Source organism: Perca fluviatilis, chromosome 2, assembly GCF_010015445.1.
Source record: "Perca fluviatilis chromosome 2, GENO_Pfluv_1.0, whole genome shotgun sequence".
Taxonomy (NCBI): Eukaryota; Metazoa; Chordata; class Actinopteri; order Perciformes; family Percidae; genus Perca; species Perca fluviatilis.
The window spans coordinates 24,855,795-24,881,952 of record NC_053113.1 but is presented as its reverse complement, the minus strand read 5'-3'; the positions used below and the strand labels follow the sequence as shown (position 1 = coordinate 24,881,952).

The 26,158-nt window shown below is 42.0% G+C and overlaps 1 protein-coding gene across 1 annotated transcript in view; it reads left to right on the top strand.

Moving 5' to 3' along the window:
• Window positions 1-26,158, top strand: part of si (sucrase-isomaltase (alpha-glucosidase)) — a 96,430-nt gene that overhangs the window by 39,500 nt on the left and 30,772 nt on the right. The window contains exons 20-30 of the mRNA XM_039822684.1: window positions 1,085-1,169; window positions 12,931-12,987; window positions 15,740-15,864; window positions 16,145-16,233; window positions 16,510-16,559; window positions 16,928-17,113; window positions 20,619-20,768; window positions 20,891-21,097; window positions 21,247-21,401; window positions 22,615-22,783; window positions 25,953-26,049. Of these exons, the coding sequence (XP_039678618.1) occupies window positions 1,085-1,169; window positions 12,931-12,987; window positions 15,740-15,864; window positions 16,145-16,233; window positions 16,510-16,559; window positions 16,928-17,113; window positions 20,619-20,768; window positions 20,891-21,097; window positions 21,247-21,401; window positions 22,615-22,783; window positions 25,953-26,049 (1,370 nt within the window). The remainder of the gene's footprint in view (window positions 1-1,084; window positions 1,170-12,930; window positions 12,988-15,739; window positions 15,865-16,144; window positions 16,234-16,509; window positions 16,560-16,927; window positions 17,114-20,618; window positions 20,769-20,890; window positions 21,098-21,246; window positions 21,402-22,614; window positions 22,784-25,952; window positions 26,050-26,158) is intronic.

Sequence of the window (26,158 nt, the reverse complement as noted above, 5' to 3'; positions counted from 1 at the left end):
TGCTCAGGCTGGTGTCCCCGGACCCGATCAAGATCAACACATAGCTAAAAAGCAAAAACGTCTCTGCAGATACCGGGAAGACTGGGTAGGGAAATACCCCTGGATTACTGCAGTTTTACGCGATGCAAACAAAGCGTTCTGCAATGTATGTAGGAAGGAGTTTGATGTTTCACACGGGGAGTCCGACGTCAGGCTGCATGCTATCAGCAAACTACATACAGCTAACAGCACAACTGTACAGACCAACACGTTGGTCTCCTCGTTCTTTAAGCGGGAGGATGACTCCATGTATAATAAAATAGCTGCTGCTGAGCTGACATCTGTGTTCCACTGTGTGACCCACCAACAGTCATACAGATCGCTTGACTGTGCTATGAAGTTAACGCCCAAACTGTACTCTGACTCGGCTATAGCTAAACACATCTGCTGCGGCCGCCCCCCCCCCTCGTCCCGAATTTTACCCATTCTCATCTGGTCACCCTAACCAGGGCGCCCCGAACCAAACTGACTTTATGCTTTATTTAGCATTGCACTTTGGAATGCAGAATTATATTTGACTAATGAAAAACATTGGTTTCCGTGTAGGCTATTATAATTATTTGTATATTTCTTAAAGGTGATGCCAGAAGTAATTCACACTTCCCTGTGAGGGCCATGAGGCATTGGAGAGAAAAATGTTTTTTTTGCGTGTTTAAATTGTCTATTTTTCTCAGATATGGAGCGACTGTCAGAATTATGTGGTTATATAATAAGCTGGGTCAACATCCCTGCATCCAAATAATAGGTTGTAAACTTTAGTGGGAATTTTAAGTGGACTACAATGTGCTTGATTTTGTTTTTCTTTCAATTTTGTTGAATTTTAATATTGAATAACGAATGATGAGGGTGGAAACCGTGGTAATATAATGTTTAACAAACTTAACATATATTTCCCCAAATGTTGTAATAACGCAGCATGCAATATATAGACAGGTATTTACTGAATGAGAGTCATGGTGCATTTCGTCTAAAATATGTTTTTGTTAGCCAGAGCATAATGACAAAGATATCTAATTGATTCTATACTCTTCTTTGTCACATCCAGGTTTTACTCTGACAACGCAACCTGGACAGTGGACCGCCAGTTCCTCTGGGGAAAACACCTGCTCATCACACCTGTACTAGAACCGGTCAGCCACCACACACAAAAAAAACCTCAACATCCCAGAATACACACATACACATACTGTAGGCCTACATATATGAACATGATTTGGTCCTTCAAGTACCTGCGCTGAATCAAAATCTACTTGCATGTACTGTATCATATCTAAATGCAGGAAATATCATGCAGTACATATTGATTTGTACATGTAGTACATAGAGAAAAGTGTCTTGCAGATGATGCAGATGAGATGATCAGTTACTCACACACACACACACACACACACACACACACACACACACACACACACACACACACACACACACACACACTGACCTCCACTGGGAAAACATGACATGGGATTTTCTTTGTTGCCCTCCCCTCCTCTCATCCCTCTTTCTTCTCTCTTTCATATCCTCCCTCTTTTCTCTCAGCTCTAATGAGAGCACTGACCTCATTACTAGGAGATTAGAAGTGTTGATGGAAGTGTGAATATGTGTGTTTGTGCATGTTTGTCTCAGTGTGTGTGTGTGTGTGTGTGTGTGTGTGTGTGTGTGTGTGTGTGTGTGTGTGTGTGTGACGTAAATCCATATGTCTGTGTGCATGCCTGTACGTGCATGTGTATGCGTGCATACACAGCAATTGCGGTCATGTCAAAGTGGCCTGATTAATAAGCAATTTAGCATGGCCTCTTGTGAATTACAGAATAGTGGAAAGCAATTGGATTCATAGTGGGGCCGGGTATAAAGTAACTTCAGTCGTGTGATTGTGATAAAAGTTTCTAATACAAGAAGTGGAGGGTATATGCCTGAAATGCCTAAGCCAGGGTTTGAGCAGTCCTAAGTAGGGACAAGGATAGGCTATATGCTATGTTGTTATTTTTGCAAATCAAAAAGATAAACAAGACAAACAAATAGCAGTCAACAGTGCACCTACTTTTAGTCTGTTTAAGGCCAGAGGCACAGCTGAACTGTAGTGCAGTTGTAAACAGGATAGGATTAAAATAAATCTATTATCAGAGGTGTATTAGGGGTTGGTGTCAATTATGACCAATCACTTGTTTTCTGTCTCTTTTAAAACAATGTGCTCTGCATCATCAAAGTGCCCTGATAATTGAATGGAGGTAAATGTCTGCAATAGAAATGCATCTCCAAGGAGCCAAATTATGACCTTGCTTGTAATGGTGCAGACATATCTTCAATTAATTCACAGTGCATTAAATAAACTTAATTAAAAAAATACTTTGTAATAGTTTGTTTACCATGTTGCTGTCATGTGGAAGCTCTTTGGGTGACACTGTAAGCAGCTGCAGGGGCAGTTTGGTTACAAGTGAGCATCTAATAGCCTGACATGTACAGACGCAAATGCATTCGGCCAGACAATTCTCACTTAATGCATCGTGGCACATTCCGACAGCTCTATGTTTGAAATCAGTCATTCACAACACAGCCACATGTGCAGTATACTGTACAGTTGGAATGAAAAATACAAGTTATTTTTTTTCTCTGCTTGAGTGAGTTCAAATTTCAAATCAATTTGGCCAACATATCCACAAACAGAGTTTGCCGGCTTTTGAGTAACATTTGTTCATGTGCCCAGAATTTAGGTTAAACCAAACCTGAGCAAAACACCACAAATACATCATGCTGCTTGATCAATACTGACAATCAATACTTACAAGATCCCACATAACCTCCCCTCCTACTTCTGCATACTGAAGTTCATGGCAGGCAGAAAAATATCAAATAGGTCCAAGGTATCAAGCAGAAAAATCTGTCTCTGATAGAAATGCAACATGTATGGGAAAATACAGCCAATACAGTCACAATGGGCAACAGGTTACCCATTGAAAACTAGTGCCAAGGTGGTTTTGAGCAATGTGAAATATTGACATTAAGTATCTCACACTTGAGGGTGATAATGTAACCTAAATCTACCCATGTAAGAGTTTAGAAACTTATGAAGTTTTATGTTTTTTCATTACTAAACATGGCCTGTTTTGACAGAGCAGTGTGGCACACTGAGAACAGGGGTCTTCAACGTTTTTTAAGCCAATGCCCCACAACTGAAAGAGAGACAGAGCAGGAACCCCCTACTTTATATTTGTATAAAATTAAGTTGCATAATAAACTGGGCCTACAATAACGTGTAGGGCGGCCTAAAGCCTTTACACATACCTTTTTAGTGCATAGAATACAAAGCTATTCAAATAGCTTAATAATTGTTGGTGTAACGGATGTGTACTCTCTCTCTCTCTTGCGTTGTGTTGTGTTACAGACGAATCCGTCACTCTTCGTTGGCTATCACAGCCGTTTATTCTGGTGAACAGCAGAATAGTGTCTCACAATCACATTTGTCACCATAAAGAGCTCCAGTTAGCATGAAACAAGGCTACGTGAGACTGGTGATAAGTGTGTAGGAATTTACCCTAAAGTCTGCAGAATGGCACCAATAGATGGCGCTCATGTTACAGAAAAAGCCTGTCTCATATGGGAACTACTAGCCAAATGAAAAGTTACCTTTTAATGGCAAGTGGAATTATTAACTCCGTTACATTCCCCCCTACTGATCTCCACTTGCCCAATCAAACAAACAGTCAAGGTAAAAAAAAACATAAGTACATGCTGTGAGAACACCGTGAAGCAAAACCATATCAGGTACAAACAACTACATACGACAATCTTACAGTACTGTTCAGATCACAGATACAGAGTATTCCAGTCAATGACCATTCCTGAAGAATTAGAATGTGAAAGGTTTGCAAATCCTTCCAACACTCGTAGGAAAACATGCCCATATACATGTAAAGCTACCAGATATCACATAATGTACACAGTACAATTACAACCCACCTAGACACACAGTCTCTAATGCATCACACCATACAAAGGTGGTTCCCAGAGAAAAAAATAAAATTAAAATAATATGCCACTGTTAAAGTTCACAAAATGACAAAATGCAAAAACATTATAGCCCAGTAAAAAAAAGTCTTATAACAGGCCTAACAACCCTCCCATATCTAGTCCTCACCCCAAGTATCCCATCACTAGCAGAGATGAGTGATCTAGATCTGACTACAGAACCTGAAACTGGAGACTGTAAATCAGATGGTAGCATGGAGGCAAGGGGTCTCAAGTCAGTCCGGTCTGCAGGACAGTCAGTACCAACAGGTACAGTAAGTCAAGTGAAACTGTGTGGTCTGGTGCGTCAACAGGTAAGTCACAGGCTGCTGTATGGTCTGATCTGTCAACAATCTCCTCCGGGTCAGGAGGTAAGTCACAGGAAAAAGCCTGGCCTTGTACGTCAGCAAGTGAAGCGGTCGGCTGACCTCCAATTCAAGCTGGGAGTTGAGAGACCCACGAGACAGTCCTGTCCTCAAGGTCATGGTCAGGCAACGCAACAGACCTCATATCATCTCCCAGCGGGGAGTCACTTGAAGCTCCAGTGGTTGAATCACTGACACAACAACTGCCATCATCAGACTCGGTAGGTATGGGCAGGAAGTTGACAGGCATTATTAGATTCCTGTGGACCACTTTCTCTTGGCCTGTGGCACAGTTTCTGATCTTGAAGGTATGTGTGTTGTCATGTTTCTCCACAACAGTGAACAGATTACTCTCCCAGCGATCAGCTAATTTCCTCTTCCCACGTTTGCCATTATTTGCTAAGAGAACCCTGTCTCCAAGCTCCACAGCCGCACCTTTGAACTTCATGTTATAAAGATCAGCTTGTCGCTGCTGCTGCTTTGTGGTAGAGGTCTGAGCAACTTTCATAGCTTCTGCCAAGTCATGCCTGAGACGTTGCACATAGACATCATAATCCATCACCTGATCATCCAGAAGAGTAGATCCAAACATCAGGTCGACTGGCAGTCGGGGGGTCCGACCAAACATCAGCTGAAATGGAGCGAAACCCGTGGTCTCGTGCACTGTGGCATTATAGGAGAAGGTAAGAGATCTCAGCAGCTGTGGCCACCTGTGCTTGGCTTTGGGGGGTAGAGCCCTTATCATACTCTCAAGGGTGCGATTGAACCTCTCAACAGCACCATTGCCCATAGGGTGGTATGGAGTGGTATGCGACTTTTGGACACCAGCCACAAGCAACATCTCGGCGATCAGACTGCTTTCAAAGTTGGCACCCTGGTCCGAATGTATACGTTCAGGGAAGCCGTACACACAGAAGAACTTGTTCCAGAGTTGTTGAGCAACAGCCTTAGCTGACTGGTTGAGACAGAGGTAGGCATGAGCCCGCTTGGTAAAGTGGTCAGTCAGCACAAGCACATCAAGGGATTTATTAGAGGATTCCTCAGCTGACCAAAAGTCAATGCAAACCAACTCAAGAAATCTGGATGTTGTGATGCTCTCAAGTGGCGCTCTGGTTTCAGGCTCAAGGGACTTGCTAAGCACACAGCGACGACAGCACCGCACATATCCTCTTATGTCCCTCTCCATTCCATGCCAGTAAAATCTCTGTCTTGACAGGTAGAGTGTCCTCCTTTGGCCCTGATGACCGGCCTCGTCATGCACACCTCTGAGGACCTTCTCTTTCAGCGCAGAGGGCACGACTTACTGGTAGGTCTTCCTCTTTGTAACAGCATCCTTGGAGACACGATAGAGCACCCCAGTCTTGATGGTAAGCCTTTCCCAATGCCTGAGGAGCCTCAGAGCTTCAGCCGGCTCATTTGCACGTTCTCGTCTTGACGGCCGCCGCTGGCGTTCCACAAACTGAAGCACACGGCCCAAACAGGGGTCTGCGCGCTGCAAGGACATCAACTTGTCTCTGGGCAGAGTACGGACATCAGACAACTTACGTGGCTGGATGGACTGCACGAGCTGAGGCAGGAGAAAGGCTTGGGGAGGCGGGTATTCTTGGTCCAAAGAGCGCCCTAGAACAGCAGATACTGTCCCTTGGGAGATGGACGGGTTCGGGGGTTCCGCCAAAGCACTTCGGGAGGCCACAGTCGAGAAATGGGGCATCTGCAGCATGGCTTGTGGGTCGCAGGACCGCCAAAAAGCATCCTGCACACATTCAGGGTTGAAGGCGTTGGCCTCCTCCATCAGGGCACCATAAGGGACCTTCATGAGACGACGGAGCACGCTAGGCGGCACAAAAGGTTCACGGCTGAGGGCATCCGCAACCACATTGTATGGGGCCTGGAATGTACCTTATTTCGAAGTCAAAAGGAGCGAGCTTCGCCACCCACTTCTGTTCACAGGCATCGAGCTTTGGTTTTCTAAGAATGTAGGTCAGCGGGTTGTTGTCAGTCCACACAGTGAACGTGTGGCCTCTCAACCACTGGCTGAACTTATCACAAACGGCCCATTTAAGCGCCAGGAACTCCAACCTGTGTGCCGGGTAGCGGGACTGGGCGTAGTTTAGGGATTTGCTGGCGAAGGCAATTGGACGTGCTACATCATGACCTTCAGACAGTTGAGATAGCACAACCCCAAGGCCATTAGAGGAGGCATCGACAGAGAGCAGGAAAGGCCTACTGAAGTCCGGATGAGCCAGGGTGGCATTATCCAACAGAGCTTGTTTCAGTCTCCTGAACGCTTCACTGCACTCTGGTGTCCAGTCAGCAGAAGTGAGTTTCCTGGTCACAGGTGGCCTCCTTTTTCCCTTAATGTATCGTGGTTTCTTCGCTCCAGAGGTCAGGGCAAAGAGGGGCTTGCTGATGCTGGAGTAGCCCTCGAAGAACTGCTGGTAAAACCCGACCATGCCAAGGAATGATCTTATCTTGGAGGGAGATGGGATGTCGTTGTTCTCGTCCATCAGATCCCTCTCACACAGGTCAACAATGGCCCTGACCTTCTCCGGGTCAGTGGAGATGCCATCTTTGCTCACAAAGTGGCCCAAGAATTTCACAGATGACCGCATGAGGTGGCACTTTTTGGGCGCTAACTTCAGGTTGTGCACCCTCAATCTCTCAAACACCATCTCCAGTCTTCATTAGGGACAAACACGAGGATGTCGTCCAAATAGCAAAGGAGGCTTAGGAAGTTTTGATCTCCAAAGATGGCCATCATTATCTTCGTAAACGTGGCGGGGCTATTATACAATCCCTGAGGGAGCCTGTTGTATTCAAACAGCCCAAATGGTGAGGTGAATGCCGTAAACTTTTTGTCCTCTTCATGAACCTCCACATTGTAGAAGCCAGACGTCAAATCCATGGTCGAAAAGAATACATTCCCTCCAAGAGCAGCCAAAGCGTCCGCCTGGTGAGGTAGGGGGTGTGCATCTTTGATGGTGCGGGCATTTAGCCAGCGAAAATCCGTGCAAAGCCGCAGATCACCATTCTTCTTCCAAGCTAGGACAAGTGGTGATGCATACTCACTTGTGGATTTTCTTATGATGTTCCGCTCCTCCATTTCATTCAAATCTGTCCGGAGCTTGTCATAATGGGAGGGAGACAGACGATGATACGGCAGCCTAAAGGGTCTGCTATCACTCAGACGGATGCAATGAACAAATCCTTCAGCCTTTCCGCAGTCCAAGCTGTGGCGGGAGAATATGGATTCGTACTTGGCCAGCAGGTCGACCAGTTTTGCTTTCCAGAATTGTCATTGTCAAAGTCCTCAAGTGCTACACAGGGAGAAACGTCAGCAATCTTGCAGTTGCGCTTTAGGGTCACAGGCTTATGGGAAGGGTTAATAACTTTCACAGGAACCCATCCATCACCCCACAGTGGTGTCACAATGCGTCCTACCATGACCGTCCGTGGCACTGTTCGTGATTCACTTGGCTCCACAACTACCGTACTGCCGGCGGAGAGACATGTGTGGCTGGGGAGGCAGCCCCACACTAAATGTTCTTTCATGGGCTCTAAAGTCACAGTGTGTTTCAGTTTAACAGTGCCCACTTTACTAGGCATCTCATCGCCTCTCCATTTTTCCACAGTGGCGAACAACTGCATCAGTGTTTCTTCCTCTCCAGATGACTGATGTGAAAGAGATACTTTCTCCCAGGAGCCTTCGGCCAACTTCATCGTACGAATGAGATGCTTTATCACATTACTTCCCAGAATCAAATCGTCACTTTGGCCATCCACGATAAGTGTGGGTACTGAAAAGTGGCAATCAAAGACTTTCATCTGAAGCTCGCAGACACCCACAGGATTAGTCTTCAGCCAATCAGAACAACCAAAGTTGGAGAGACAGAGGCAGGGGAAAGAACTTTGGCCTGCTCCAAGATGTGAAGCATGCGGGAACTCAAGGAACAAGCCATGGAGCCACTGTCCAACATGGCACGTAGTTCAACAGCATCCTGGATCAACACGTCAGTGTAGAAAAGGTCAGCAGTAGCAGAAAGTCTGTGTGTATTTTGAATTATCACTGTAGCATCATTGCCTGCTGTAGCACATAGCTGAGAGTAAACAGATTCAGATCTTCTGGGGACATTTCAACTGGCCCTCCACTAGTCCCCTGCTCATGTGGGCCAGTTAGTTTCCCTGCTGATGTGGACCGCCAGGCTGAGCAGCAGGAAGGTCGGAAACAGAGGGGGCAGAACAAGTCACTGCTTGATGTCCAGCAGCATGACAGCGGAAGCAAAGACGATCACGCCTACAGTGAGACACGGTGTCATGGTCAGCATTGCCACAAATGCTACAAGGACCCCGAGACCTGGTTCCGGCTGCCAGTTCCAGATTGAGGCGGCCTGGAACGCTGTGAGGTCTCCCGCTGCAGCAAGCGCTCAAGTAGCGCAATGACATGCTCAAGCGAGTGACCCTCAATTGGCAGTGGCCTACTCTCCGCCTGTTGCCGAGGAGTGGGAGGGCTCTCTGTAGTATGGACGTGGCTGTGCAGGGCCTTTGTAGACTGGGTGGGCGGCAAACTGTTAGCTGGGCCCACAGACTGACGCTGTAGGAGACGCTTTTTGCGGTGGTGCTCATCTATTTGAACATCTGAGGCGGTCCACTCTTCCAGGGGTCTACAGCTGAAGACCAGAGACAGCTCACTATCAGGACAATGAGTGATGAACATAACTTTCACTTCACGTGTAGGGTTGTCAAGTTTCTTGCCCTGTCTCTCCAGTCCATCCACAGCAATGTCAATGGCTTTGTTAAGTCGAATCCAGTAGTCCATAGCAGTCTCAGTGGGGTAGGGCTTTGTGTCATAAAAGTCAGCAAGGGGCATGAAAGAGGTTACAGAGTCACTGAAGTGTTGTCTGAGAATGTCAAACACAGGTTGTGGGCCTGATTTTAAGTCCAAAGAGGGTTTACTACGTAGCCCAACACTAACAACATCACGTGCCAAATGAAAAGTTACCTTTTAATGGCAAGTGGAATTATTAACTCCGTTACATTGGCATGGTTTTTTAATTCATGTTTTAATAAATACATGAGTCACAGTGAATCCTTAGGATTAACTGTATCCGCGGATGCAGGGCCGGCGATTGCTATAGGCGACCTAGGCGATTGCCTAGGGCGTCAAATGTGTTGGGGGCGCCGTCGCCTTAGGTCTACTTCCCATTAATAATAGAAATAGAACGACGAGCGAAATAAAACGTGTTTATTAAACATGATCATCCTAAAGCGCCCCCCTCAGCCACACGTTTACTTGTCAACCTTTAATTACGCGTACGCAACGTTTCCAGTCTACGGGTCAGACTCAAACACACGGAGCTCTGAAGCAGACCTGTCCACTCTGGCTGTAAAAATAGAGACGAGCAGCGGCACAGACACGGAGCCGCTGCAGCGCGCCTTCCCTGGTCTGTGCAGCTTCAGGTTTATAATGGACACGCTCTGCTGTGGGCACGCTGCGGCACATGTGTCCCTATTCTACGTAGTTTTGTGTTTCCACCTCCGATGTAGAGCAGCGTAGCCTACAGCCACTTCCCTAAACTGTCTCATTCAGAGACCAGCGTCCCAAACGGGGCTCTGTGTCTGGCAGCAGGTCTGAGATCTACCGTATCAGCAGAGATATCACGTAATGCACAGCAGACTATGGTGCAGGTGGATTATGTTCTGAAATATAGTGACTTTATTCTAGATTAGCCTATTGTATTATCACTTAATTTTTCTCAAAAGATCACGACTCCTCCAAACCTCAGAAAACACAGATGAGATATATTTTGAATGTGCACAAAGTTTTGAACATGAGCAGAAATCTTGCTCAAACACATCTAAAATATTACAGTCCAGGGGTTTATTAACTTATTAAAATGAATTCATGAATCATTCAGGTGAATAATTGTCATATGCACATTTAAGGAGGTTACTTCCTCAACAAAAGAAGCAAAAGTGGGAAGAGTAAATGTTGCCTAGACTACATGTGTGCTGACTCAGATATAATTAGAAACATCGATCCAAAGGAGAATAAATAGATGAAAGCAATACAGAATGCCTGAGAGCATTACTGCAATATATTCCATTATGTTTTTATATTTGGATTGTAATCTATGTTTCCCTTTAGATAAAGATATTTCCAGCATAAATTGATTCAGAAAAAGGTAAATAAAAATAAGTGCATATTCAGCAATACATATTCACCAGAATGCAGGAAATGAAGTATTTAATGCTCAAATTTTTCAGGGCCCCCTCATAAGTCACCATGCACACAAATCTGGAAACAAAACACTGAGCAAAACTCAATCTCGCCTAGGGCAACCAAGGGGCTAGAACCGGCCCTGCACGGATGGCTACCTTAGAGACTACCTTACCTATAGGCCAGTTAGCAGTTGGGATTATATTTGCTAATAATATTTTGGATTCATGTTAAGACTTTTTAGTTTTTGAACAATAATTTGGAGGCCCCCCTGCATTGACTCTGAGGACCCCCTAGGGGTCCCGGACCCCCTGTTGAAGATCCCTGCTGACGTCTGCAATGCCACTTGTAAAGGATTCTTTCCAAATGACAGATACAGTGTGGCTGAATATTCATCTTTTGTGGTGACAGGGTGCTGCTGAGCTGCGATGCTGTGGTTTAAGCCAGGGTAAGGGCAGGCATTAAGAACAGAGCGCTCACTATCTGTTACAGATGCATCCGGCTGTGAAGGGCCAACATGAAGAGATAGTGTCAGTTGCTTGAGTGAGGTCACAGGCTGTTCTTTAACAACCCTTCACATCCTACCTTCTCTTTTCTTTTTTCATTATGCTCATATCTCTCTGTCTCTTTGTATTTATCACTTTGTCCGGCTGCTTCTGCCTTTCTCTAATGATGCTCTTGCTCCATCATTCATCAGTTGATGCTTTAACCTTGATCTGTGTGATAAACTGGGAAGATCTCCTGTCTCGCTCTCTGCCATCCCCTCCGGTCATCATCCATGCTTCCCCCCCTGCTCCCTTACTCCCTTTACTTTTTAGCTCATCCTTTCATCAAACGTTGACTCTCTTATCTCATCTGCATTCTCTTAATCAGCTGCTGCAACTCACCCTTGTGATCCCATTTCATTTCATCCCATCTCTCTTTCCCTCTCGCTCACTCTCTCTCTGCCTCTCTCATCTACCTCAGCTACCATCTGATCATGCTGCCAGTATGAATCTTTAGCCCAGCTGATCAAATCTTACCTTATGGCTAACTGAGCTTCAGTACTCTAAATGAGGATACAGGCCTCATGACTTGTCCCTCTCAATCACAGTTAGCAGACATGCTTAGTCCTGCAGTCCCTTCCCATTAGTCAGTGTGGTGAGTGATATGTGCCGCAAGCAAATCAGACACCAGAAAACGAGGTATAGAGGGAGCATCCATTTCCCCAGGCTGTCATCCCACAGGCTGTGTAGCGGTTCTGACAGGTGATCTGCCTCAAACTGCGAATGTGGACCCCAAAGAGGGCATTAAGTCATTTAATTTGGTTAGCAGGCCATTAAAGCAATATCTCTTTATCATATTTTACTCTTTATATAGTTTCATGTGTTTTGAATTTTAAATTTGCTCTTATTTGCCTCTGTTTGTTTATCCTTTGTTCCTTATTCTCTTACCTGTTTGTTCGTTCTTGGCTTCCTGTCAACCCTCTTTCTTGTTCCTAATAACAGGCCTCAGAGGGCCACACAATAGAACATGCTGCGAGAGAGAGAGAGAGAGAGAGAGAGAGAGAGAAATGTTTGTGCCATTGATGACTTTGACAGACGGCCTTGCCCTACGCAGCTGATATAGTGTATTTCACAATTTTGTCTGTTTTGAGAAGGACCTCTAGTTTGCTCTTTCTTTTGCTGCACTCTCTGTGTTTATCTCTCTCTCTCTCTCTCCCTCTGTTCTGCCCGCCAGAAAGAGCAGGGAAGTGACAATGCTATCAAAGGCTTGGCACTCTTCTATTGATTGCTCCTGTCTGTCAACCACCTTAAGCTATCAAAGGCTGTCACCTATCAGTCGTCGCTTGATGCTGTCTTTTCCATCATCTGTACCATCATAGCACTGTAGACTAAAATGTCACAAGGGCTTTGTGGAAACTTTATATCAGATGGTAGGCAGTTTTGAAATAACTCTCCTTGATGGAAACATTTTATCTTTTTTTTTTAAATGTATTGTTAAGTTGCAGTGATTTATAGCGGCAAGAAATATCCACGCTTCCTTGTGGTGTATTGTAGCTTCTCTCCTTGTGTTTAACCCTGTTAAGAAGATTAAAGTATCAGGATGGGTGCAGTGAGCTAAAGCAGGTGTTACTAGCTGCAGACACAAATCAAACACAGTCATGCTTCACACAGAACACAAAGCTGTCACCTTTTGATGTCTACTCTACAAATCAGAGCTTCATAATGTATTTAATAGCAACAACAAATGTTTAGATTTGTTAAAATATGCACACATATGCACACATATGTGCAAGAAATATGTTGTTCTTGTTTTCTGCAGGGTGTGGACAAGGTGTGGGCATATATCCCAGATGCTATGTGGTATGACTATGAGACGGTAAGACTATATTCTGCTCACTTTAAAATAGTTTCCTCTAAAGCTTTTCCTCTTCAGATAAGAAAAGATCAATAGTTGTATAGATGCAAAATAATTTATATACTTACAGCAAACACTTCAAATCTTCCAGCTCAAAATGTTGTTGACATTTATTTTAGAGAAAAAAAGGAACTTTATCTGTGAAAAAACTAGATTTATACTTTTAATTAGACAGCAGTGTGGGTGTTTCTTATGTTTTTCCTACCCAATTTACATACATGAAGAAAATGGAATATTAAAAACACCTTTCAATAAAATGCAATCAGATTCAAAACGGCATAAAAAAAAATACCAAAGAGTTGAATCAACATCTCTTTGATACAGTCTTATGAAACTGAACATCATTAGCCTTATACATATGATAAACAGGAAAATAAACAGGAAATGGGATGACAAAAAGGCTAAACATGAATAATTGCAGGGTTACGGTATTATAATGCATTATTTTGCATGGGTGTACCTGGTTATTTGTAAACATAAAAGTGTAGTGCTCAACAAAAATGGTTGCAAAATCCCTTTTAATTTTTATGTTAGTGGAATGAACACATACAAAAATAACATGTGTCACATGAAAGTCTTTGCCTTGGAGTTCTTTGTTTGAGACTGAGAGACGAGCGCGATAAGATAGCGAGAGTAAGGACAAAGATAGAGTGAAAGAGGGGACAGGAAAAAAGAGTAGAGAGACTATCTCCCTGACAGAGAGATAAAAGAGGTGTTGAGCTCCTTTGGGACCTTATTTGGGTGTCACAGTGGCGATGTAAAGCGCCCACTGATCAGATGAACGATTAGATTGGCTGTCTTGCCGCCGGCCCCTTATCCTGGTTGGTCCCCTGTGATTATCTGGGTAGGAGGATGGAATGGTGTGGGGGGATGTAGTGAAAATGACCATGAAAAACAAGTTACAGAGTAATGGAATAACAGAAAAAAAAAGGGATGAAGGAGCAAAAACAGACAGGATGGGAGCTGAACTAAGAGAAAGTTGGTAAAAAAGACAGTATTTGACATGGAGAGAGAGAGAGAGAGAGAGAGGAAAGGAGGGCAAAGAAGAGGGAAGAAAGGGAAAGAGTATTGACATGGAGAGAGAACAAGGAAGATGGGAGAAGAGGATGTAACAGTATGTAGAGGTAGGAAGATGGGAGGATTGGCCAGCAGGAATAAAGAGAAGAGAAGACACGGCTAGAGAAGACCTCCTTAAGGCAGACAATGAGGGGGTGATAAGATCTGAAATTGCTTGTAGACGCTCCACTAACTTCAGCCCACACACTGGCACATACTCTACTGTACTGTACTGTACTGCACACACACACACACACACACACACACACAAACAAACGTCCATGGGAATAGAGGAAAATGGGATAGAAAAAAATAATTAGAGCACCACAAGAGAGAATAACATGACGTGGAGAAAGAAGGAGGTTAAAGGAGAATGAGAGGAGATGGAGAAAAGACAGTTTTAAATTGTTTTAGGCTGGTCTGAGGATTCAGTCCTCAGGAGATCAGAAATTAACTGTGCTCTATCTGGGCCCTCAGAGAAATGAGTGGAGGGGCTGAGAGAGAGAGAGACACAGAAAGAGAGAGAGAAATGTGTCTCCCCATATCAAATAAGTTCTTCTTAGCAGTACAGAACAATACCATTATAATGAGTACATCATTATGCAAAACAAATTAACACATTTGACATACTCCTCAACTGACTTAGTAACAGCACTTTTAAACTTTTTGTAAGCATTTACATTTTTTTTTTTTCTTCAAAAATTCACTTTGATCAAGGGCATTGGCTCATTGTCCAAAATGAGGCTTAGGTTTGATAACTATGTATTTTTCTATTTCACTGATAACTTATATGTAAAGGGTCAGTTCATCCAAATTACAAAAAAATACATATTTTCTTACTTACCTCTACTGGCTACTTCATTCCCTTAGGTTTTCACATGTCCTCTGAGATTTCTGCCACAACCCCAATACAATGAAGGTGAATGGAATTTTATTTGTGGGGCTCACAGGTTTACTAATTACAATAGTGCATAATCCACAAACTTTACTTTGAACAGACATATTTTTATCAGTAGAAAGTAGCTCCAGTGAAAAGTGTCCACTGTAAGGCGTGTGGAGTATCCAGAGTAAACAAAACCAAAGCTATCTGCATATCTAAAACACATAGCTAAACACCAGAGGGGCTAAGTGAGAAAACCGGCATTTTTTAAATGCTCTTTAAATTATTCTGTAAACGTATGCAATAAAACGTCATGCAATAACTGCTGCAATCAGGTTCAAATATCTCAAGTATTTCTAAGAGTGGAATTTATAGCTGAGAAGGCCTAAAGTCATCATTAATGGCTTATGTTTTCTATGCTGTAGTATCTTGTTTTCACTGTTGTAGCTTACAAAGCAGCTTTGGACCAAATACATGTCCTAGCAGGGTTGCAGACCCAGACTAAAAACTGATCCATTTACACCAATGGCACACACAGGTGTTCCCTGTGTTTCTGTGTCAGTGTTTAAGGGGCCTCACTCAGAAAAAGTCAATTCTAGAGAAATAAATTTCACGCAAGCCCAAAGCCAGTCTTTTGCAGCCCAGGCTTGTGCCATGGCCACTGTCTGTCCTAACCATGAAATGGGAAACACGGAGATTGTCTTGCCCACAGAGCATTGATGGGGGAACATGGGGGAATTTAGGTAAGTTAATAGATTCTGTTCTCCTACCAATCAGATGGAACGGCTGGCAGACCGCAGAAAGTATGTTGATATGTATCTGCCAGCTGACAAGCTTGGCTTACACATCAGAGGCGGCGCTATCCTTCCCACGCAGAGACCTGATGTCACCACTACATACAGGTACACACACACACACACACACACACACAAACAGTTTTAAAGATTTCAATAAGCAATCACGTACAGTAATTACATGCAATGTACATTCATATTATCATGCAAACACAAAAGCATACACAGAGCATCAACAAATGTACATAAATCATAATCATAAATGAATCAAATTGTGTCTCGTGCTATATTTGATTACTATGCACAGATAGTAGTTTTTTGATTCACTAAATTGTAAATACACATGCGTATGGTGTTTGTACTTCAACGTGTGTTTATGTGTCTCTAGTCGGCGTAACCCCATGGGTTTGATCGTCGCTCTTGATGACAACAACCAGGCAGCTGGGGAGCTATTCTGGGATGATGGAGATTCCAGAGGTATTGTATGCAAATGTACTGGTGTGTGTGAGACAGGATCATCCACATCTTGTTATTATCATTCATTACAGGCATGTTTTTATGAGCATCAATTTGAAGCTCTTATCTTGTCAAGCACAAAGCATCACATAAGTCATTGTGACTGTTCAAATACTGTTAGTCAGCTAACACACATTAACAAGTGAAGGTCAGTTCTCTACTGTGTGGCAGTACATTTGTTGTCAAACTGCTGTGAAAAACATTAACATCTGCTCTTTTTTTTTCTTCTTTTTACAGAAACAGTTAAAACAGGCAACCACATCCACTACGAGTTCTCCGCTGTCAATGTAAGTTTCCCTCGCACACATCCACACCATCTTCTAAATCCGGCCCACATAGTCCTTCTGATCTGAACTTAAGTTCAAAACCCCCAGAAACCACACCACCATCATAATTGGTCCATGTTACACTGCTGAAGCTTTATTGGAACAAGTATCCCATGTTCCTCCTTCCCAGCACTGAGAATGGGCTTGCATGTTTAATGAATAACGGTGATGTTCTTCCTGTACGTTAGCTCTATCAACCTATTATTCTATCTATTGAAAACAAAAACTGAAAGAAAAAAAAACATTATATGTTTCAGAATGTAAATTCAGCAATACTAATCAGTTTGAGAGCAAATTAGGCATATCATTGTATGTCCTCTGCCTTATAGGGAGTGCTGAAGATGCAGGTGACCCATTCCGGCTACAGGGACCCAAACAACCTTAAGTTTGAGACCATTACTGTCTTCGGTGTGCCTCAACCTCCTATATCTGTCTCGGAGACTCACATTGACACAAATGGAAACTCTACCACCACAGTGCCCAACACCAACATACAGTATGATGAAGTCAAGAAGGTAAACAAACACAGACGTTGCCATGTGCAAATGCAAAATAAAAACAGCAACCATTATCTTTTTGCATGCTAGGGGGAATAACTTTTACAGAAAATGCATTAAAATATTGCATAAAGCACAATGTAACAATACCAACAATGTAAAAAAAAAGTGAACCTAGTCTAGCATTTAGGAACTCAGATATTTCCCTCAGGAGTTTGATGGAGACCAGGGGCCTGTTTCACAAAACCAAGATAAGGGATTAAGCCGGGATTTCCCAGTTATCCTGGATGAATTAAGCCTTGATTTGGTTTCACAAAAGCGGAGGCACATAAATCACCATGGAGATTTATTCTGTGCAGCTAGCCTGCTCCTGACCAGGCTAACAGCCAGGATTTATTTAATCCTGGAGCCTTTTCTGATCACCCAGCAGTGGTTTTACCCTATTGTTATTATCAGCCTGGATTAAAATACAACAGGTGCATATTACTGTTCATTTAACTACTAATATTATTTAAAGTTGTGACCATTATTTTTTTATTTATAATTATTCATGTGACAGTCATTGTTACTGTTATATTGCTGTATGAAGACTGCTGTTCATATTGTTGTTAGAAGTTTGATGAATATATTATGGCAGTTGTTGAGATAATTAGAAAAGGCTGATTCATTTCAAATGTGTTTTAAATGAAGTCTGTTACTAAGGGCAATACATACAATGCTGTACATTTCTATAGTTGACCAATGCACCTTGAATTATTTTAGTTGATTAATTTTTTTTTTTATTCTTTAACAATAAGGATCATGTTTGTTCTACTTCCATTTGGATTGTATTTGGCATTCTTAGCACACAATTTATGTTGTCCAGTAAACTGGGAGTATTGTACAATTTAAGAACATATCCTAATTGTACAATCCTCCCAAATGATAGTCTTAGTTCACTGGACCAGTAACTATCTAGTGATGTAGGCTACTGTACATTCATGGAACAACAGGGAGAGGACACCTCAATGGTTTTTGACCTTATATATTGCTGGGGGGAAATAGCTGATGAATATACTCTGTTCCATTCATGTTTACAGTGTGCATGGAATTTATCACTTAATTATCTTCATAGTTTCTAGATTTTAGAGTCCAATTTCTTCAGTGTCTTTATTTTCTATGTCCATATATACAGGGAGCAAGGCATATAATATGTAGAGAAGGAAACTCGGCCTCTATAAAAAAAAAAAAATGAAAAATGAAATGCGAGAAAAAGCGTGGCAGATAATAGCGGACAGACTGAATGATAGTCTAAAAATATACATTTATGAAATACTGCTCTTAACTGAAACCATTCAATGAGTCACTGTCATTTGCAAAAACGAACAGTTGTACACTTTGCATTAAAAGCGAGCAGTGGAAGTTAATATGACTTAGGAAACTTATATTTTAGCCCATGAGAGAGAGGGAGGAACAGAATGAAAGAGATATTTACGCATCATATTCTAGCGTTGTAGAAAATTGATCTTTATTGTAAATTTCCTGAGTAACATTATCTTCTGCTTACTTTTAAGGCAAAGAGTACAACTGTTAATTTGTGCAAATGATTAGTAGCCTAATCCTTGAATGGAATGATTATGACGGCTTCAATTCAGAGCAGTGGTCAGTTAATGTATATGTTTAGGCTACAATTACGCATTCAGTCGGTCCGTGATCGTCTTCCTTGGTTTCTCTCGCTTTTTCATTACAGTGGCCGTGTTTCTTTTCTTTTTATACAAATAATGTGTTTCACGTCATCATACTTCCACAAGAAGCTGCTGCTCAATCTGTATAAAGTATGTACAATGCGTATTCTCCATTGTGGCATCAGTAAATCTGTGATCGACCTTGCGGTCTTTTGAGGAAAGCCGTGGACGCGCATCTATCTGAATTACTTCAGCCTGGCTCGACCTAGTCGCTCCTCCTCAGCCTGGCTTGGCCTTCGTGAAACGCACCAAGCCAGGATGCACAGATTAGACTAGGACAAGCCTCGCTTTATCACTTATCCTGGATTTATATATTCTGCTTTTGTGAAACAGGCCCCAGATCAGTGCAAAACAGTGTGTGATTGTCGGACATTCATCAGGTGACCAGAAACATGACACAAAATAAATGCTAATGTTGCTCTGTGTCTGCTGAATGCGTAAAATAGGCAACTATTTGCTTATATTAGTTTGCCATGTCAACTTTATAATGTGATAGAATGTCATTACTACTGTATGTTTACAACTTGTTCTGCTGCCTCCAAGTGGCCAAAAAATAATCTTCTTTTGTCCTGCTTTAGAAAATTAAATGACTACAATTTGTTATTATTATTTATCGTTTGTTACATTTCTGCTTTTAATCTGCATTCCTAGGATTGAGTGAATCACATTTGGTAATGGGAATGTTATAATTGAAAATAATGAATTGTATTAGTAGGTTAGAATTGAATAAACAATGGAATAATAGGCACGACATAGTCTTAACATATGAAAAACTCCCATTTTCTCATCCAAGTCAAGTGAAGCCATTCAAGTATTTCCACTGTGAGGAAAAACTTGCTGTATGTTACAGGACAGATCTAAAGTGAGTTCTATGGTGGCCACTCTTGCCAACTTCTGCCATTTGTTTCAATAAGACCAGGAATGAAAACATAACTGTATATTTCAAGGTTAGCCTCTAAGTGTAAGAAATGATAACAATTTACATTAGGAGAGGATCGTAAAAGCTTCCGTGTGTGTGTGTGTGTGTGTGAGAGAATGAGTGAGAAAGGGTAGGGAGACTACGTTGTAATGATCCTACAGTAACTGCCCAGGGTTATAAGCAAACGACAGGAGTCCATAAAGTGTCAAGAAGGTTCAGTTAAGTATTGCTGTAGAGCTTTACCTTTTGTGCTGGTGTATATTGGCGTGCGCACATGTGTTTATGTGTGTGCGGCCAGGGCTATGCTTCTGTAAATCCTCAAGGTCTCTCTGGTCACGCACACACGCATGCATTTATCAGATGACTCTCAGCGGTAATCATTTCCTGGGGGTGAAGGGTAAATGTGCTGTTAAACCTAAACTCTGGCTTGTCATGTCCATCAGTCTTTGTATGCCTAGTCAGATTGGGCCTTGAACATAGCTCACAGCCACCAAACATCATTAGTTCCATATACAGTACACTAAAATAGAACAGTACTTTACTACACAAGTCACGTTGGCTGCCTGTGTTTTATTTTGTTTTTTTACTTGAGTGTGTTATGCTTTTTTTCAAAAACATTTCATACCTGCTATATAGCCTTACTGCCTTCAGTTGGTGATTGTAGTGGCTAGAGTGAAAGGGGCTCCCCGAGATTTGTCCTAAGAATGATGCATAATTCCTGGGAGAGGCTGCTGAAACAGAGAAGGAAATGAACAACTGTCTTAATTGATAGCATACAGCAAGCCTGTCTGGGCATGTCCTGGCATTGGCATTCTTGGATTTAATATTCACTGCTTTCACCCACCTTAGTCCTCACCTTAATTTCATCACAAACACACAGGTTATGTCCCTGCGTGGCCTCTCCCTGACTTTCGGGGAGACCTATGTGGTGCAGTGGGAACTGGACCCGAAGGAGATCCAACGCTTTGACTGCCATCCAGAGAAGCATGCAGATGAGGCTAAGTGCAAGGCCAGAGGCTGCATCTGGGAGGTGAGGGGTGAAACAGATGAGGTTCACATGCACATACACATATTATTTATGTATTCTAGCACTAAACAACTGAGAAAAAAAAACAGCTTCAAAATTGTTATATGCTTTCTGTCCCCATTCAGCCAAGCACCCATGAAGGTGCTCCATGGTGCTTCTATCCACCGGACTTTGGCTACACTGTTACAGAAGTAAAAAACACCAGCTCCGGAATAACAGCTGATATCACTCGGAACAAGAAATACAGGAGCAGTGGTCGCCCAGATTCACCAGACATTGACACACTTCGTGTCGAGATCCGTTACCTCAGCAGCGACATGTTACAGTTTAAGGTGTCTGTTTCTTTGTGCAAGAAGTGGTGCATATCATGTTTCTTTCCCCGCACTGCTTCTGACTATTTTTCTTTATTTCAATGCATCCATCTTGCTTGTGTGCTCCACATAAACACACACACTGACACTAACATTCCCTCCCTGTCCAGATCTGGGACCAAGCCACAGATCGTTATGAGGTTCCAGTGCCACTGTCGGTTCCTGCTTCTCCTGAGACAGACGATAACAAGAGGCTTTACAAGGTCGAGGTTACCCCCAACCCATTCGGCATCCAGGTCACAAGGAAAACAACAGGAACCAAGATGTAAGTATTTCAGTTGTACAAGTGGTTTCGGTGGGCTGAGGTTGTTGTTGTGTGTTCTAGATGTTTTTTTTATTTCAGTTTCATTAATTTTTGGTTTATTACCATTGTTTGGCTCTTTCATCAGTCTCTCTGAAAAAAATTATATGTGTTCCTAGGGTTTGCTTGTCAAACACTGCCACACTTGCAAATATAATTTGAAACCCTCGTGATTTTAACAAAACTAAACAATAATTAATTTGTCAACAAATAAAAAACTACAACTTCTCCAAAATGTTACCAGTTCAGCAATTCATACATTTTCATATTGTCTTTATCTAAACCTGCGCAGTGAAATGTCAATGTTCCAAGGCAAAACTTTTAGTGTTACTACAAATGTCAATGTGACTTTTAATGAGGTTTTCACTTTAGATCGCTATTGGAATATTAATTTTATTAAAAAAGCACAATATTTTCCATTAATTCTGATGTGTCGACATATTTTGTCTGTTGTATGTTGTTGGCCTTTAACTCCTTGTTATTGCTCCCTACCCTGGCCAGTCGCTCTTAAAAAAGAGAATGTTAACCACATTTATGTTTAATAAATAAGTTATATGCATTCCTAAACATTAAGGTAAATTAATATGCAATGCATTCATTTTGTTTCAACACGCTCGATGCAATCCCTTCTCTTTGTCCCTTAAATTGTCCCCTTTAGGGCAGTGATTCACCAGGCGATTTTGGGCAATATAGATGCTCCCATTAACAAGCAGTAAAGTGAGATGTGGGGTAAAAATTCTATTCTACCATATTTTCAGGCAAGAAACACATTTTTACCCTGTGATATTAAAGTACCAATGCTGAGTCAACTCCTGTGGCACAGTTACCCAATCAGATAAGCTCAGGAAAGTTTCCCAGTGTATCAGTGCCTAAAGTAGTTTCCTCTTGTTCAGCAGTCATGATGATGTCACGTAAAGCAGTCCAGCATCGAAGAGTCTTTTCAAAGCATATCTTTAATCTTCTTTTGTAGTTAAGCCTTCCGTGTTTTTTAGAAGTGTCAGTAGAAAGTTTACTAATTAAAATGTATGAAGTATGTTGAAGGAATTCCTGCAGTTCCTGCAGGTTATTATGCTTATTTGTGTCAAACATATTGTGAATAACTTCCTTTGACAATAATTCCCTCTCCCCCTCTCTCTTTCCATCTCTCATTCATTTAATCCTCTGCCACTTTTCTTAGTTGGGACTCCTCTGTGCCAGGTTTTACATTCTCAGACATGTTCATCCAAGTGTCTACTCTACTGTCATCAGAGTTTGTCTACGGCTTTGGAGAGACGGAGCATCCCACCTATAAACACAATCTAAGTTATCACACCTGGGGTATGTTCTCCAAGGACCAGCCTCCTGGTGTAAGTATCACACTGAAGCTCTCGTGCTTATCAAATGTAGCTGTTGGGATTGTCTGACTGATAATGATTTCCATGAACGAAATACTAGCAACCCCCCCTCCCCCCTTCTTTTTAAAGCATTGCCATGTTCCATCAAAACCAATTGTGGGCTGGTTATGGCATATGTAACATCAAACCCTGCACTGAATGTCTTTATCTAACATCACACCCTCTAGAGACTGCAGAGGTGACTTGTAAACAACCTTCCTGTGCAGTATATAAACGTGCCTTTCTCATATTTTTGTCACTTTGATGTGGTGCTGTTGATATGAGTGTCATCATGTTTTCCCTACTGGTGTCAAGGCCAGACAGGATGAGGTTTCCAACTGCATCAGCATTATCAAGCCTAATTGCTAAGCCGTCAAGACAGCTCCACAGGGTTCAGACAAATGTTATGGGGCCCCTCGGAAAGCAAGGGAATATGAGTTAGGAGGGGGGAAAAAAGGGAGAGCAGATGAAAATGAGAAAAAAATATATCAAGCAGACAGGGTGACATGGACTTTGTATTTACACTTCTTTGGTCTTTGGTATACTAATATTAAACTGGATAAGACAACAATCTAAAATAATTTTTTTTGATTAGTTTAATCTAAATTAGGTCATAGACGGCATCATTTTAGCTACATTATTACATAGCATTAACTGTTATTCACATTACTTTAAATTATGTGTCAAGTCACTTTATTACACTATAGATCCTATAGTATTCTATAGTTATACACACATTGTTTATTTTTTTCCAAACAAAATCAAGTAATTTTCATCTACAAACCCCACAAAAATCAAGGTATGACTCTTTCTGGCACACCACACCCCTGAACTACAAGGCAACAGTATGGAGTTGTAATTTTTAAAAGACAGTGCAAGTGTGCAACTGAGTGCAACTGAGGGTCGGCGGTGCACGGCCATGGAAGGCTTGTATCATGTGAACACGGCGACAGTTTTGTTGTCATTACTTAGAATTCCTGATGGGGGTGGCAGAAACTACGCACTGTAGCTTTAAGAAGGAAGTTACAAATGTAACTATGGTACAGTGAATTATGGATGGGCACAGGATAGAGGCAAAAAAAACCTGCTGGAATGTGTCAGTGGGTGGAGTCTTGGTTTTAATTTTTTTTCATTTGTGAAGGGTGCATCGTCAAGCTAAAACGGGGTGTTAAATTGCTTTTTAAGAGCATTTTACCTAAAGCACTATCCACGTATGAGGTGTATTTTCATCTTATTTTATCTGATCATTCTATATAACATGTATTTGAGCTTTATCTGACCATTTAGGACTGATATCTAAGATTCGACAGGAGACCTCGTATGAACTTTACTTCCTCACCACACAGCATTGCACCATCGCTACCAACTACACTACACGTAACTGACAGCACAGGCCAAAAATGTTCCCCGGAAAAACATTTATCTCTTTTTCTTTTTTTTCATATTGATTCACCATTAGGAGACATCTCTACCACTGCAGTGTTGCTTGCTTTAATTACTAACAATTACACAAAAAATAAGGGATAATTTCAAAGAAAGTGACAAAACCCAACAAAATAATAAACAAACAATGTAAAACTGCAATGCAGAGCACGTCATCTGATTCTACACTCATGGGTCTTTTTTGTTCAGAATTTGCACAGACATACTCTACAGTAACCACAACTATACACAACTGCAACATGAAAGAGATATGGTTTGAGGTTGAATAGTTGATAGTTGAGGGAAACTCAGACTTTGTAGTGTACTCTGGAGGGGATATCTCCAGTCATTAACTAGGTTGTGTCCCATAGAATATAAAGGAGAATATAAATATGAAGTTTTATAAGGCACCAAGTAAATAGCTTTTTTACAATCCTGTTTTATTTAGAAGAGTGTCAATAGTTGGACTATTACAATCCATGTAAATGTACCCTGAATAAGTGTGTGTCTGTCTGTCCATACATATGAGTGAGAAGCCAAGAAAGACTGACAGAGAGAGACCAAGAAAACACTCTCACTGCTGGCTGTCTCTCTTTGTTAGTGGACAAGCTAATGACCTTTCTCCTACTTGAGTCAGGCCACCACACCATGTAGCAGGGCCACAAGGATACAAGCACACACATAAAAGACACACATTCACACAAAGATGACACAGAGACAGAGCAAGTCCTCAGAGCCATTGTATTACAGTTTAACAGCTTCTTATGTACCAGAGGTGCAGGAGGCTGATGGAGTGTGACGTGCCCATGAGTTTTCGTTGCAGGACGGTGACATCTAAAAGTGGCAGATTTCCTGTCCCCTGCCACCTTTCTCTCTATTTCTCTTAGCCTAGTCTGTCTAGTTCCATCCTCATCTAAACACTGCAACAGTAGGACCCTCACAGTAGTTACAGAAGGAACACACTGTGAAACACAACTCAATCCCTCTAGAACCATATATTGTTACGGATGTTTAATTACTAAAGCACACTGCAGTGTATGCATGTAGAAAATCAACGCAAGCAAATGCAAACATGTATAGCATGTGATAAATTGTCACAGAAAAAGGTAAACATAAATAAATGTCTGCCTTCAGCCACACAAGTTGATTAAAGTAGCGGTTAAGTAGGCATTAAAAACTATTTTGGAATAAGCACAGTTACCAAGTTGATGCTGGTAAACCACCAAGCTACAGTTTTTGCATTCATTTTTTCTATCTGTATGCAACATGTAGGACTTCCTGATTTTGTTATAATACCCAGCAGCAACTCATATCCCCAAATAACTTCCCAGTTCTCCATCGATGTTCAAACTCAGACCAGAGGATGTAATGAGAAGTTGGAGCACTATTGGGTGCTATAACTACCAAAGAAAGTATATATTTAAATACATGTTGTAATCAGTGCACATCAATTTGCAAAGATAATAGTTGTAGAAATATTTTTTTTCTACCTCTGGGAAAACCAGTGAAGTTTGGAATGTTGACAGCACTGGGAGCAAGCCCATCAGTGTTGTCACACCTATAAATGCATTGACAAATGCCCTGTCAGGTCTAAACAAAAATGCTCATGAATAAACAAAGAGTCACACAAGCAAATGTTTGTACAAGCCACGGAACAGATTCTTTACCCAGCATCTCACACTTTTCTCCTTTATTCTTACTCACTGTCTCTCTGCTACAGTACAAGATGAATTGTTACGGAGTGCACCCTTTCTATATGGGCCTTGAGACAACTGGTGATGCTCATGGTGTGCTTCTACTAAACAGCAATGCCATGGGTGAGAAGAACACACACGCAGACACACATGCTTGTACATGTGCATACACCATATGCAAATGAGACCAACCATTCTCATGTACACATAATCACACTCAATTACATATGCA